Raw genomic sequence first — 16,185 nt, 5'->3', positions numbered from 1 at the left:
TCCAAGTACAAAAGTCGTAACTCTTCCCTCTGAAATTTCAAGGGTACTCATTATTTTGGTATCTCTATTTCAGAAAATTTGGGAAAGATACAACTTTATAGCTTGATAATAGAGATTTGCTTATACCCCTATTTCACAGGCATGGCACTGAAGTTTCAAGAGTGTTGGGTCAAAAAGGGGCTAACTTTGATTGTATATGTGCTGACTGTAGTCAGATTGCTCCAGTTTTATAAAGCACAACAAATGCAGGAAGAACAGCTTTCTTCCTGCTCATTTTGCAGTTTTCTGGGTCTGTCCTACTGGCTACAGGTCACACATAGATAAAGAAGACACATGTGATCATCTCTAGTGAAGAGCTGAGTATGAAAGAGTGGATTAGCCTAGGTTTTGTGGCAAAAAAACAATGCTAGGATTCTGTTCACAAGGATAGTGTTTAGCAGTCTGGAAAAGGGAAATACAGATCTTTATGGAGCACTCCTCTGTTTACTGCAGAGTAGCCAAAACATTGATTATGCCAGGCTCCTGAGGCTTTCTTCCTGCTACGGTCATGATCTTGTGTGGTGTATCAGAGAGCCTTAAATTCATGTCACAAAACCAACTGGTTGTTTCCTAAATGCATAATCTTAGAAGAAGAAAATTAACTTTGGATACTCTTAATATTATAGGCAATGAGGAAGTGTCTTTAAATTATAAATTAGATTTGTAACATGACAAGTGAATCTCTAAAGTCAATACTGTACTTAATTTGACCTTGTAACTCAATTTGCAATAATACTTCTTGCAATAATATTCCTTTATGTATGTGTGGATTCATATTTATGCTCTGAATACCATGCAGAAAAGTAATTTCACTGAAGCTAGTTTTCACCCACTTTAGTATTTTAGTTTATAAAATACAGATGGAAGAATATTCCCTCTTAAATGCCTGCATTTTAAACACCTTTTTTGAAATACATGCTTTGTATCCAAACTCGTTGTATGTATTTTTTATTTGACATCAAATCCCATTGTTCCAATATTCTTTTTCACTATAGATTCTGATAAATTTTCTGAAAAGTGATAGCTATTTAAATTGCAGACTTAGCATAAGTTTTTCCTTACAGCTGTGACTTTTCATCACTGGTTCTGCTTACCAGTGAAGTTAAGATGGCTCATCCTAAAACAACCAAACAAACCCCAGTAAACATGGTGTAGAGATAATTCTTGGGACTGACAATTAGGGTGCTTTAAGTTCATTTGACCCCCAGAATATCTACCTACTCAAAAATCTGTTAAACCAGTTAATTTAATGTATCTTTGCGTATGTTGTTGTTCAGCTTCTTGCTCCCCATGGAACTGTTTGAGAGCAGCTTTTTCAGAGAGCGTTTTCAATGCTGTGTAAGCAGGGGGAGAAGATGGCAAGCATTGCAGTGCCAATTCTGAATATTATTTGGCAGATCACATTATTTCTTTTTAGATATCCTGTCAGTTCTTTTAATGCGACTTGGTTCATTGTTTTTTTGCTTTCAAAACAGAGGAGAAACTAGGTCAGTAGGCTATCAGACAAGCTGTCAGAACTAATCTGTGCTTACACTGTGTGCAGTAAAACCCCTCTGCAACACAAAGACAATATAAGGTGCTTGATCCTTCATTGTACTTAAGATTTAAAACTGTGCCCATTATTAATTCTTACATTTTAACAGGGTTCAAGGTCTTCTAGCTTTCACTTATTTGTCAAGCTCTCATTGAACAGCCTTGATATTTTAGTTCATTTTCATTTTTCCTTTTAGACATCGGAGCAAGAGACTAAAGGTCTTCCCAGCAAAAAGGGTATTGTGCAATCTATAGTGGGTCAAGGCTACCACCGTAAGATAGTCCTAGCGTCCCAGTCCATACAGAATGTTGTTTATAAGTAAGTATGTTTTCCATGGGTTATTTCTTTTGTTGTTATAGCTTGGATGTGTATCTTGTTTATCAGAGGTTTTAAAACTGTTGTGGAATAACTGTTCATTCGTGTAGTGAATGTGCTGAAATGCATTGCGAGTCCTACTTAAACATCATTTTGTGCCTCCTCTGTGATGGCCAGCAGAGGGCTTAACTGTGTGTTCCTTGTAACTAAGAAGAGCATTAAAGCTTGAAATTGATTTATCTGAAATTTATATTTCCAGCTTACTAAATCTGACCTCTTTTTCTCACTGAAGTCTTTCTTTTCAGTAATCCACTTTACAGAAGTGCAGGAAGAATCTAGTTGTTCTGCCATAAAACTTCAGGAAGTGAAATCGAGGAAAACAAGAGAACTTCTTGTAATTACATGGTTGAATCTATTTGGGCGTCGTGATGTGCTTTCAATGTGTAAAAATACCAAGATACATACATGCTCATAAGTTAATTTTGTTATATTAAAACATTATTTGACGTTTTTAGGATAAAGTTTTCCCTGCATTCAGATATTTCCAGAGCTTTGCTTTTGTTTTTAATTTAGTAGGATTGTTACTTACTGGTTAAAACTTCTGTGTCTCTTTAAGTGATGGGCAGTCCTCAGCAATACCTGTAGCCAGTATGGAGTTTGCAGCAATTTGTCTAAGAAATGCCTTGCTGCTACTGCCAGAAGATCAACAGGAACCAAAGCAGGAAAATGGATCTAAAACTACGAGTCAACTGGGGGGAAATGCAGAAAACACTGAAAGCAGTGAAGCATGCAGGTAAACAGAATTGGATATAAACCTTTTTTTTTTTTTGTCCAAAGTAACTCTGGGCTGACAGTCTGTGTCTGCTACTTATACTGTTTGGCTAGCAGAAAAAAATAGATTCTCTTAGCAGTGTTGGCCTCTCCAAGGAAATTGTTTAGCTGCTCATTGTTCAATTGCTGGTATGCTAGTTTAAGAATAAAACACTGAGTTGATTCCTGCTATTCCTAACAACTTTATTAAATTAGACAGTGACATTATTTTTCACTGACCATCTTTTTTTCTGTGCTGCAAATGTTATGTTTTCCCACACCCTCCCGCTGTGCATATTGGTATTTCTCTAATTGTAAGTGAAGTTTCACATGTTACAGTGATTTAGTGTGTGTGCGCACGTGCACCATGTACTTGATTCAATATATATATATAAATGTCTAGCAACTCAGTTGTAAACATTTTCCCATGATCAGATTTGACATTCATCAACCCTAGTATGCTTTGTTGTGTTTGTTTTAGACAAGAAATGGGAAACGAGATTTAGAAGGTAAGAAGGAAAGCAACATGGAGCTGTTGCTTAATTTTTTGCATCAGTCCTGATACATTCTGGCCTTCCTTTTGAAGAGTAACTTTGAGCACAGTCTGCACTTTCATTAAAGACCATTTTGAAAGGGAAAGTGTTACAATAATTAATCTGGAAAGTGTGTTAGAACTTGAACTACTTAGAGAGTAATGAAAAAACAAAATGTTTTTGTCAGACCCAAGTACAGATAAATTTTAAGAAGTTTAAATCCATTTGTCACATGGCAGGATTTACTGCACACATGCTGTATGGCATAGGCACAAAGTGCATCCTTATATATTCAGAAGTTGCCTGGCCATAGACTATGGCTGGGGATCAGTGGCTGGTACTGCTACAACAGTATTTGAAAGCTATTCTCTGTAACCCTTTATTTTCCCAGTTACAGTTTATCTTGTAAAGTGACCAATGATTTATGAAAGTCTGGGGGGGTTGTGGTTTGTTGTTGTTGTTTTGGTTTTCATTGGGTTTGGTTTTTTGAGACTTTTTTTTTTGGTTGGTTGGCTTTGGTTTTTCATGGGGGAGGGGTGTTATATTTTTTTGGTTGTTTTTTTTGGTGGGGTTTCTTTTGGTTGGTTGGTTGGTTGGGTTTGTGTGTTTGTGGTGGGTTTTGTTTTTTCTTTCTTTGCTGAGGTTGGAGGTTGTGAACTAACTTCCCCTGGCAAGTATGTATGCAGCCTATTGAGATGAAGCTTCTCTTGTTTAAATGTGACTTCAATTTTAAGCTTATTGGGCTCACTAAGAAGCAGTGATGAAAACAAAATGGTGGCCCTTATTCAGACAAAACCTCCTTTTTTGTTTTTTGTTGGGGTGGGTTTTGTTTATTTTTGTAGGAGTGAAGAAAGGAAAACATGCCTTGTATAGGAAGATCCTTTACTACCTTCTGTTTTCAAAACCAGATGCTTCTTCAACTGAAAAAAAACTAAAGAAAGGACTCCCTCATATCTCCCAGTGGTCACTGCCAATTGCAAAATATCCACAACAAAGGAGGCTGTTCTTGAATTTGTGTGTCACATTCTGAAAGGTTCTCTAAGGATTTGTTTCTTCTGACAAGGGAACCTCTGTGAGAGAACAGCAAAACATATAAGGCATTTGAAGAAAATCACACTAATTGAACAGGATGGTTTTGAAGCAAATCCCACTAATTGAGCAGGCCGACTCTTAAGGCAAATTCTTCTCTTATTCACAAGAAAACAGTGAATACTTTTAGTGGTTAAGGGAATTTTTTTAATCTATTTTTTTGCAAAGGCATGAAGTGTATACTCTACAGCAGTTTTGAGTATAGATTTCCTTGGAGTTTTTTTGCTATCTGGTTTGAATGCCTAAGTTGGCGTTATCTTACCTGTTTGCAATAGACAGATACAAAACTCATCAATTAAAAAGTTCTTGTTAAGTGGATGGATTTCAATTCTGATTTTTTTTATCAGTTTCCAAACCTTGTGTCTCTCTCTATCAAGGTACAGCTATTATCCATCTCTTCAATTCTCATTCCAGGAAGCTCTTTCAGCTTACTGGAGAGTGAAGTTTCATACTTTTAAAATAGAATGATAATGTGGTCCCCCAAAAAAGCCAAGCCTAATTTTTAAGACAGTGGAATTTTATTTCTTAGAAAAGACATTTTGAAATAAAAATAAAGGGAGCTAGAAGTCTAAAAAAAGCTGTAGTAGTTTGTGGGTTATCTTTCTAGAATATTTATGTAACTAGTTTTTGAGATGTCTAGAGAGAGAACTAGTTTACTGCTTTTCTTCCAGGCTGAAAGAAAAGAGGCTACAAATGCAGCAAATTCTGTGTCCCTCCAGTTAAAAATGCTTATCCTACACTAAACTTCAAAAATAGCTCAAGGCTGTGGAGAATGGTGTGGGTTGTTTGGTCTGTCAGTCAAATCCTTTCCAGCAAATGTCTCACTTCTTCCTTCTCAAATAGAACGGTTAGAATAAGAGCACAAACCTCAGTCTCTGCATAGCCTCAATTCCCTGTATTTTAGGCTGCAGAATTTATGTCCTTTTAAATGGAGTGAATAAATACCAATGCTTTTTACACTGAGAATTTTTTAATTAACTACTATAATAAGTCATTCATTATAATTAATACACTGTTTTTATTCTAGCAATAAAAGTCATGAAGGGGATAAATTCATTGCAGCTCCTCCTTCTTCGCCTTTGAAGAAACAAGAATTAGAGAATTTAAGGCAAGTAAATAATATAAAATACTCACCACTAAATGAGCCTCTTCCTAAACTGTGATTTCCAACTTTTTTTGTAGGCACTCGACACCTTGAATTGTAGCTGTTTAGGCATAATCTCTTTACAAATATGTGTCTTCCTTTCTTCTAGGCTTTGAGTCTAAACAAGTAGAAGCCATCCAGAATTTTCAATTTAGGAGGTAGATAAGTCTGTTTGATCCCACTGTTGGAAGTTTGGCACTATATATTGGGCAAAACTAGTATCAAGTTCCATAAACAACAAAGCTAAAACCCTGACAATGGCTGTCATCATTGGTGGAAGGGGATGGGAATTACCGTATGGTACCTTGTCCCTTTGAAGCATGATAAGGCTAGTTTGGAATTCATTCCCCACATTATATGCTTGTTGGGTGGGGAAAAAAAAGAAAGTGGAAAGCAGCACAGCTGCTTTTACCAATGAGAAAGGTGTTCCTTTCACCAGTTTGCACAAAAATGTCTCTGTCCCGGCATTTGACTTCCTTACCATGGAACAACATTGGTAAAATTTGACTGTAGATTTTTTTTTGTGTTCCCAAAGATCCTTAAACTACTTTTTCAGCAGTTAGAGTGTTCTCCAAACAGAGTATCTTGCATGTCTCTAAATAAGTATCACATTATCTGGAGCCTCTTTCCTTTTCCACAGAAAGATTATAATTTGCTGGCAATGTTAGTTATTCCAGGTGGCTGCCAGCCCGTTGAAAATCTCTCTTACTATAAAGCTTGCACCTGTTAAGAAAAAAGAAATCTGTTTTAAGTTTCTATATACTGTTTTTCATACAGTAATTTCCCACTTGAACTCTTGAGTAAACACTCTGTTCCAGCCTAGCTCCAGGTAACCTGTTTCGTAATGACCAGCTTAACCTTTACTTTGCTCCCTGTGTGTAGCAAATCTGCTCGTATTCACTTAGAAGCACTTCAGAAGGAATCTGCGAGGAGATGCTACTGGGACCTTGATTATTTATTCTGAAGTGGTGCAAGAGTGGGCTACCTGAAATAGAAAGCGCTGGATTAGAAAAACGTTGATGTGGGTTGGTTGTGGTTTTGTGGGTTGTCTGGTGTTTTTTTTTCTCCTCCTGACTGTTGAAAATGTAGCTGCCATGTGTCAAAATTACGTGGTGTCACTTTGTGATTTTTTTTTTTAAATACATAGTCTTTTCTTTCACAATCAGCTTTTGTTATCTCCTGATGAAGTCTGACAACATCAGAAAAAGCCTATCAGTTTAGCAAGAAATACACTGCTTGATGCAAGAACATCATATCATATAAGGGAAGGAAAAGCATTGATTTATTTTTTTGCACTACTTGCTTTGGTTTAATTTCAAGGACTCGGCATCCCTTGGAAGTGATTCTGCTGAAACTATTTCTAAATTTCTGAAGATAGTTTTGAAAAGCAAAGTATGTTACACTCAAATAGTAGTCTTATATGTATATAATGTATATAGTTAGAGTGTTCCTGTAGTCTTGCTCACTAAGGAGCTAAATGAGAAAATTAGGAAAAAAAATTCTGGATATTGTCAAGGACTATCCTAAGGAATAAGTGTCTTTGAATTCAGTTTTTCCCTCTTAAGTCACTGGACTGAGAAACCTCTATTGCTTCTAGAACTGAAACAGGCAACTTAAGTGCCTTTTTTTCATGATTTTGTGCAGTTGCACATCCTGGTAAGAGTTCAAAATGACTGACTTAACTTTACTCCTGAACAGTTCTTAAAAAATTAAAAATATCGTCTAGAAAAGGTTTACATGTCATATGCATTGTTTGGTACTTATGCACAAATTCATTGAACAGAGTGTTCTCATAATAAGCAGCAATTCAATTGCAGGGTTTTAAAAGCAACAAGCAGACGTCTGAGTACACCAAACATTGGTGAGAATTTATGTGTTCAAAGTAGAAACTGCAGATTTTCCTTCTGAGTTTCTTCTAAACCATTCTTCTCCTTGCTGCCTCTCATCCTCTGAGAATCCAGTTCCCGGTTCTGCTCTCAGCCTGTGTATGTTTCAGCACACCAGAACAACCCAACACTGTTAGGGTGCTTCAAGAGTAAAGATTGTTTCTTACCTCCCTAAATTGAAGGTCTTTGTGTGAGAACGTTAAATTTACCCTTCAAAGCAGCTAGAAATAAAGGAATGATCTGGTCACCCACTTCGTGCTGAATAGATTTGATCTGTAAGCCCTTGCTATAAGGCATGTGATCCAATTTTACCCCTTTTTTTTCCTTTCTTTGACTCTTCCATTGGCCATTTCAAGTCCATCATTATCTTTTATTTATTTTATTTACTTACTTACATTTTTCAAGCATATACCTAGTATTGTATGTGGTATTCCAGGGACATCACTGACATTGCTAATAAATTTACACCTAAGTTTGTAAGAATTATCACTGCCCACCAGTATGTTTTACCTCTTCTCCATACTTACCCATTTTTACCTCATTTCTCCATTGCAGTGGTCTGTTTGGCCCTTTCACAATACTGGAAGCCTACAATGATCATCACCTGTAGCTGTTTCACACTCTTCTTCCTCACTCAGACACTGTAGTTCTTCCCCATCTCCCCTTTGCTGGTGCTGAATTTCCCCGTTGAGTAAGCACAAGTGTGCATCCTGTATTTCCTAATATTTTATATTGTTTGCTTGTGTTGAAACATAAAAAGTAGATAGTTTGTACCCACTCTTGTGCTTAGTTAGCTATTTGAAATTATTTCAGGTTAGTGATGTTCTCAAATGGTTTAGAATTGTCATTTTTGGTAAGTTTTGAAGAACTAGATTGGCTCTGGCTCACCCTCTCCCTGAGAAATAAGGCAAGTCAGATGTGGAGTTCAGGTTCCATAAACTTGCAGTCTGTGTGGGCTGACAAATCTTGTTGCCTAGACCTACACAAGAGGCTGTTTGACATAATCTGGCAGTTTAAAAAAAACATTTTTCTTTTTCCTACTGCAAAGGCAGTTTTATTTAGGGCATGCAGAGGCTCGGTGATGCTGGAAGTCTGCCGTGCTCAAAGGCGACCTGTGGAGTTTTGTCAGAATCCTGACCGGGGTGAAAAACTAGTTTGTCTTTTCCCTTGTGGTGCAATTCTTCTGCTCCGGTTAGCTGTCAGCTCTCCTGAGCATTTGGTTCAGCCAACTCAACAATGGATCCAAGTGTGCAGGAACACTACTGCAGGGAGAAAACCTGGATATTTCCCCCTTTAGATGGCTGTTACTGAAGAGTCTTGCCAACTCTTACGTAGCTTTAACAATGACGAGTCCTTAGAGCAGAGGAGTAGGTTTCAGTTTTGCTGGACTTGCCTATTGTGTGATGGGAACATGTCTTGTGATTGAATTTACACTTTCAGAAATAAAAATAGGCTTTAAAAAAGTCGTGGGAAATATAAAACACATTGATGTAAAGGGCAGTAGCAACTAACTCTGTGGGGCCTGACTTATCTAAGAGCATTTTGCTGGTGACACTCAGCATCTCTGCTGATTTGCACTGTGCTTCCTTGAGGCAGAGACAAAAAGAGGCTAGTTAGAAGCAGGCTGTTATTACAAAGATTTTGTTTCCCAGTTCCATCCCCCTCCCCAGTCACAACCTTTCAGAAATATTTTAGGTTTGGGACTTGAGCGGGGGAAGCTTTCCTCTCCCTCTCTCAAGCTTTGTATGTGTTCACATTTGATGTGACATCTGGGCACAGCGGAGAGGAAGTGGGGGGTAGGGAGAAACACTGGAGAAGTTTCTTATCCTGCTTGTGCATAATTAAGGAGCATGCCTCCTGGGAAAGGGGAATAAAGGCACCCCAGGTCCTGCCACGAATTACATGACTTACTGCTGGACCAAAAGTGGGCTTGACAGTTGCCAGAAGGTTGGCATAATAATAGCCCGCCTACCAGCGGGAGAGGCGAAGGCTCTCCTCCCACCGCTCCCAACGTGAGACCCCAGTCAGAGGATCCACTTGTTCTCCCTGGAGAAGAACAGAGTCCTGCTCACAGCAGGGTGTTGTGGACAGAGGCTTGTGCCCTGAGGACAAGGCAGCCTGCACTGAATGATGTTTTCCCAAGTGGAAAATATCCCCAAGTGCTGTGTTTGGGGAGGGGGGGAGTTATTACCAAGATAGAAGCTTGGCCTAATGATTGCATCCTGACGTTGGGTTATTGTTTGAAGGTGGAAAATGTGAGTAGTTCAGATTTGTTACAGGAACTGCCAGCGATTTTGTGGGTTTGGAAAGACAAGAAAGTCTGTGACAGCACCAAATGCCACAGATCAATCAGAATCTTGGCACCAGGTTATGGGTCTCAGTTGAACACAAAACTGGAAACACCAAATTCTCCAGTGTTTATTGTCTCCCTCTGTGAAGACATTGTACAACAGAAGAGTGAAATCTGTTACAGCTTAACTGATTGCTACTGTGTCTGTAGGCTGTGCCTTACAGGCATCTAAAAACCTGCTACCCTTTGCTGCAGGAGAAGGTGAGGGCAGGGAAGTACAAATGAGAGTCGAAGGCAAAACAGTAATAAGAGTGTAAGAAAGGGAAACTGTCCATGAGAAAAATGACACATGGTGAAGTCCCATCTTTTTTTAATCTGATATTTATGATCAAAACTGCAAAATCTTACTTAGCACACCATGGTGATCCTTGGTTTATACTGTAGAACAATTGAGCCCTAGATAATGAACACCAACTCTTTAAGTGATTATTGAATGTTTATAATTTATTTCTTTAGCACTTAACAAGAAAGAAAATTTAAAAGCTGCATTTGGAATTGCAGAATTCTTCATTTAAATATTGACTTTCTCCCCTTGCCTTTTTTTTTCTTTTTTTTTTTTCCTCTGTTTCCCTCCAGGTGCTCAATACTTGCATGTAGTGCTTACGTGGCGCTGGCTTTGGGGGATAACCTGATGGCATTGAATCACGCAGATAAACTTCTTCAGCAACCAAAGCTGTCAGGGTCTCTTAAGTAAGTCTGATGGGGTAATTTCTTCTTTCTCAGCCCTTCTTTTTGCTGGAGAGTTCTGAGTTGAAGCTTCAAATGTCTGTAGTTGCTTGCCAATTCTGTATCTGATGCAAATAATTGCTTGGCCTGCTTGCTGAAGCCCTGACTAAATGTCCATTGACACACAGGAACATGAATCCCCTTCTTTGTGTATGAATTCCATGTAATTCGGAATCTATTGGTGCTTTTGTTGCTGTTTTTCCAGCTCTGGGTCCCATGCCACAGCAGGACCATCAGGTCTCTGTCGTGATTCACTGTGGGATTGCACGTGCTTGTGTTGGCACTGCACAAGGGGCAGGAACGTGCAGCTGGGAGTAGGCAAACCAGCCCAAACCAGCATGCTGCTGAAAGATCACTATGAAACTACAGCCTTGGAGGGCAAGATTTGCTCGGTCTCTTGGGTTCCAGATCTTGTGTGTGCAGGACTGTCACTTCACCTGCTACCATTGCTTATATAGGTTCCATTCTTCTGTTTCTCCCCTTCAGCTCTCATTTGGCACTGTATTTTTTGAAGGATGTTCAAAGCTCATTCTGTTTCTACCCACCAGTTCTCATACAGCTCTACAAATTCAAAAAAGGCAGCTTTAGCCCCATCCTTCTGACCTCGTTTGTCCGTTTAATACCTATGTCATACACAGGGTAAAATATAGCAGGGGTTTTAAGGTAGTCAATATTTTTCAAAACTGGTTATGTACTTGTAGAAGGCAAGGTAACTTTTGCTTATTTTTGTATGCTGGCAGTATACTTTGATAATGGTCCATGCCAGTTAAATTCTTTGGCTCCTGCACTTCAGACTACTGCAGGAGCTCATCTTTTTGCACAGTCATTGTACAAGCAAGATTTTTGAGGAGTTTGCAAGGTAACACATAATTTTATGTTACCATTATGTAATGCAAAAAATGCTAAATGACAGGTTTTTCGCAAAGACAAAGAGCCATATGTCTTGGTCCCAGGAAAATAGGCTCTTTTATTGAATCTGAAGTAATTTAACAATTTTAATTATAGATATGTCTGTATTCTGGGATGGCTTTTTTTAATTTTCTGACATAAAGCCATACCAAGGTACTTCCTTTGTGGAATGGCAAGTCCTGTGCATGGATTAATTGTCTTTACTGACGTGCAGTTTTGTTTTGTTTTTTTTTTACAGCTTTAGTGCCTAAAAGCAGTAAATGGTAGAACTGGGTATTATGACAATACTTTATGAGCAAGTTAACTTCATGCAAGTGTTTCAAGTAATAGTTCCCATGTGCTCATGTTAAAAACTGTGTTCAGTTTGTCTTACATAACAAACTGTGGGGATTACTGTGCTGATATTTGTACCTGACCCTTTGCTGTTGTAGGTTTCTCGGGCATTTGTATGCGGCAGAAGCTCTCATCTCTCTAGACAGAATATCTGATGCCATCACTCACTTGAACCCTGAGAATGTCACTGATGTTTCCCTCGGGATCTCTTCAAATGAGCAGGATCAAGGTTAATGCACCCACACTTCATTACAGCTGGTTATGCTTTCAGCTGCCTTACTGCTCTAACTTTCTAGACACAAATATCATGATGATTAAGACACTTTAAGACCATAGGTTGTTCGGGGTTGGAGGGTTGTTTGTGTTTCTGTTGTTGAGTTTTCAGTTTCCTGGCTTTAGTTTCTACTTCATGTTTGGTGTGTTTTTTCCCCTGCTCTTACGAGATGCTTAATTCTGTAGTGTAAATAGAACTGTATATTGTAGCATTGTGGCTTGTTTGAAGGCAACTTCAGAAAGCTGTTTTTGAGAAACGTGCAGTTATGGTTAAGTTTGGGCTTCATACTGTCTCTTCCAGCTTTTTAGTCTCTAAACCAGGCTTTGGAGTACCAGTGAGGTCTACTTTAGTAAGAGATAGAAGTGGGGAGAATTTAGTTAATCTGTATCTTAATTTTCTTGATGGGAGTGTGTATTCTGTAAGAGAAAAATACTTCAGAGTCCATCTGTATAATGAAGTCTACAGCAGCTCTGATTTCATTGACATGTCTACAGTATAAACTTCACTGTACTCACCTGCAAATCTAAAACCGAAACATTGAGGATAGGAAGTCTTAAGAGACATAAACTCTTGAGCAAATTGATATATTTTCCCTCTTCAATGTCAGACTGTGAAGAGAGAAGCAAATTTGTATCTTTGTACTATTTTTGTAATGAGCTTTAAAAAAGCTCACAGAATATGATGGTTTTTGTGGTTTGTGTTTTTTTTCTATTCCATTGCAGGGTCTGACAAAGGAGAGAATGAGGCAATGGAATCTTGTAAGTACCAGCCACTGCATTCAGCAGAGTACAAGAATTTACTTGGCCAGTTCGGAATAAAAGTGTAAGAAAAAAAAATCTTTTTTATTGCAGCTGGCAAGCAGACCCCACAGTGCTACCCCAGTTCGGTCACGTCTGCACGAACAATGATGTTATTTAACCTTGGAAGTGCTTACTGTTTGAGGAGTGAATATGACAAAGCTCGAAAGTGTCTTCATCAGGTAGGACAAACAAATCTCAAGGCAGCATTAAATGGGACAAATGTACTTCCTTCAAAGTGCCATTTAGATCACAGTAAATACTGGTGATTTCGTAGCCCAGGTTTATTTGTGGACTTTGCTGAGGTGGTAGCTCTCTTCTGTCTTTATGAACCAGTCTCTGTTAGTTACACACAATGAAGGATTCCAAATTTCTTACTTGTGTAAAAAGTTCAGCACTATCATAGGAAGTTTTTTTTTCTCCTTAGGTCATATTAAAACAGTGGAATATGACTAGGAAACCTTTTCACTTTTTCTAAGTTTGCTTGTATGGATTTTTTTGTGGATTTTTTAATAGTCCAATGGTAATTGTTATATTTCAGAGGCGATTTTCTCCCTAATTAGTTAATAACTCACCATCAGAGCTATTATCTTTAGGGTTGTGAGAATAAACTGCAATTCTACTAGAAGAATGTTCCTTGTCTGCCTCTTGTCCCAAGAATTTCCAAGTACTGCTTTTGAAATGCTATCTTCACTTAGCCTGTGTCATGTCACTTGGTCTTTCTCATGGCTGGGACTCATCTAGACTCATCACTCTCTCAGTGATGATGTTTGTCCCTTTCTGCAGCCATTCCTGTCTGTCAGGAAGACTATTTGGGTGCATTGTTGAGCCACCAACTGCAACAGCAGTCTTCCAAATTACTTCACATGAGTTGTGTAGGTGAACAGATTGAAATTCTGTGAGGCTCTCAATTACTTAAGGCAGTTGTCCAGCCCTTTTTCCTCCTGAGGCTTCTTATGATGGGGCAGGTATCTGTGCTCGGGCTCTGTAGCACCTGTGTAAAGCCCAAAGGAGTGCAAGGCCCCCCATGGATGTAAAGTATAGGTCTCTGCATCTACAACAAATTCACTGACTTCACAGCTGAAAAATAGTTGTATCTGGAAAGCTACCAAATGATCCTTATTATTATATTCTGAGCTTTGGAGCAGTGGAGGTTACCTCTTTCACCTGTCATCTCACCAAGAAACCACAGTAGGCCGGCCCAAGAATTACAGATGTACAGGAACATAAGCACACAGCAGATGGTCCTGCTAATTAGCGTGAAACAATCTTGCTGTGCAGATAATCTTGTGGTCTCTCCTTGCGTGCTTAAACTTGATAGCGTGCAATGAATTGTTTTCCTTGGTTTTGTTACCTAAGATGGTGGTAGTAATCTTGTCAAGGGACACTTTCTTTGTGCTGGATCTCTCTCTCAAACACTTTTTCTCCCCACCTTCTTCTTTTTCAATAAGGCTGCTTCGCTGATCCACCCCAAAGAGATCCCTCCAGAAGCTATCCTGCTGGCTGTATATCTGGAATTACAGAATGGTAAGTTTGGATACGTTCTGTCAACCTAAATTTTGGATACAAAGGGGAGAGGGCAGTAGTCATCATTCCTAGAGAAATGTGCCAGTATTTTGAATGTGCCTCCATTTTAGACAGCTATGGATCCATGTATCCACACCTTCATTTCCATAGTTTATTGCTATCTCATTCTTACCTACTCCAGATTTCCTAAACATTCACTGCCCAAACTGAAATCTTCTATACTTTGTGCAGTTTTGGACAGGCTAGTAAAACCCTTGCTGAGGTTTATACTATGAAGAGGGTTTGAAAGGCTTTCCATTAAAAGACAACCACAATCCAGTTTCCCAAAGAAGCCATGTCAAGGCCTTATGTAGCAAGTATGGCAGCAAAGCTTGTCATATTGACAACTCACTCTTCCAAAATGCTTCCTTTTGAAGGTTCACTGTGTTTGTATGGGGGAAAAACTCGATGTAATGGGAAACTGGAAAGGTTACATCTGAATCTTGCAGTGAGCAGACTGGTGCAGCTGCTGATTGAAGCTGGTTGCAGATCTGTGCTCCTTGGGGCTTAATATCCAAGTGTTATAAAATGTTCTGTTCCCCTTCAGTTGTCTTGCATTGCAGGCAGGCAGAGGATTTGAGTATTTGCATTTGGAATTGAGACTTCTGCAAAGCTTTTCTTACAAAGACATTTCTAAGTTGGAATTTTGGAAACCTTTCTTTCTGCAAAAAGATGTACAGAGCAGAAGAGAGTAGAAAGTGGGATTTACATCTCCCACTCCCTTTTAAGTATATAGCAAAAAAAGGCCAAAGACATTTTTTGTTCTGTAAATGACAACAAAATGGTGCATCTCTTCTGAAACTAAAACTTTAGTGAAAGAAAAGTATTTGTGAGAGGGAGAAATATTCCTTCAAAACTCAGCATCTTTTCTCCTGAATTGTGCAGGTTTAATTTTTAACAAAGAATAGGTTTTCCATTTATGTTGCTGTTTATTTGATGGGCCATGCATACAGTTGAAAATCAGATTTCTTCTTTTAAAAATGTTTTATATATACTCTCAACATTTGCATCACTGTCTGCAATGTCAAAATGTGAGGGCATTTTGTGTGAGATCTAGAGTCAGCTAGGAGAGGGAAGAGGTACCCTTCAGGAATATAGAAGGTGCTCTGGCATCTTGCAGCTCTGAGGTAAAAACTTGATGTCTTCAGCTCAGAATAGGTAGACTCAAGCAGAAGTATTTTTTTCAAGTTAACTGTTGTCTGATGCTTTTCATGACCATGTCAGCATTTCACTGACTAGGGAGACTGCTGGTGCCTGTGTGCTCTGTCCCTGGAACAGCGATTCATATGTCATAAAATGTTGGTTTGGTTTTTTTTAATTGAATTTGTCTTGTAGGTAACACGCAGCTGGCACTGCAGATCATCAAGAGGAACCAGCTGCTCCCTTCCGTGAAAACACTCTCTGACATGCGGAAAAAGCCTGTTTTCCAGCCAGTCCACTCAATCCAGCCCATTCAGATGCCAGCTTTCACCACTGTTCAAAGGAAGTGAGGTTGTTCTTCAACCTGCTGCTGCTGTGCCCATGAGGGCTTGGGATTTTGTATATTTTTTTAACCTAGGACACCAGAATACCCCAATTGCTGGAGTGTGTTTATGTAAATTTTTAATAAAACGTGTAAACAAAAACACTTGTTTGTAAAGGTTATTTCATGAACAATGGAGAGAGGGATATCTATTTTGAATGGGAGTGGCATTTTACTTACTACCAAGAAGAATTGGTTAACCCAGTGTGTAATTCAGCTCTTTTTGAAGAGAACAGGGGGAGGGAAGTAACTGGAAGGAGAAAATCATTTATTTAAACTAAAGTTCTTGAAAGAGCAGTTGAGCTGCTGTGTTGCAACACCTATGAGCCATGATATTCCTCAAAGAGGCCTTTGCCCT

The 16,185-nt window shown here is 38.8% G+C and overlaps 1 protein-coding gene across 4 annotated transcripts in view; it reads left to right on the top strand.

Moving 5' to 3' along the window:
• The window catches only part of CNOT10 (CCR4-NOT transcription complex subunit 10), a 33,187-nt gene extending 17,255 nt beyond the window's left edge, over window positions 1-15,932 (top strand). For all 4 annotated transcript variants that reach the window (XM_050324947.1, XM_050325112.1, XM_050325029.1 and 1 more), the window contains 9 exons: window positions 1,770-1,891; window positions 2,505-2,681; window positions 5,348-5,428; window positions 10,277-10,390; window positions 11,767-11,897; window positions 12,665-12,700; window positions 12,794-12,921; window positions 14,191-14,266; window positions 15,641-15,932. In XM_050324947.1, the coding sequence (XP_050180904.1) occupies window positions 1,770-1,891; window positions 2,505-2,681; window positions 5,348-5,428; window positions 10,277-10,390; window positions 11,767-11,897; window positions 12,665-12,700; window positions 12,794-12,921; window positions 14,191-14,266; window positions 15,641-15,795 (1,020 nt within the window). In that variant the 3' untranslated portion in view covers window positions 15,796-15,932. The remainder of the gene's footprint in view (window positions 1-1,769; window positions 1,892-2,504; window positions 2,682-5,347; window positions 5,429-10,276; window positions 10,391-11,766; window positions 11,898-12,664; window positions 12,701-12,793; window positions 12,922-14,190; window positions 14,267-15,640) is intronic.
• Window positions 15,933-16,185: the final 253 nt, after the last annotated feature.

The sequence above is a fragment of the Myiozetetes cayanensis genome, unplaced genomic scaffold (assembly GCF_022539395.1).
Source record: "Myiozetetes cayanensis isolate MyiCay16 unplaced genomic scaffold, myiCay2020 scf1, whole genome shotgun sequence".
Lineage (NCBI taxonomy): Eukaryota > Metazoa > Chordata > Aves > Passeriformes > Tyrannidae > Myiozetetes > Myiozetetes cayanensis.
Note: the sequence above shows the minus strand (reverse complement) of the source record. Positions and strands in the feature narration are given on the sequence as shown.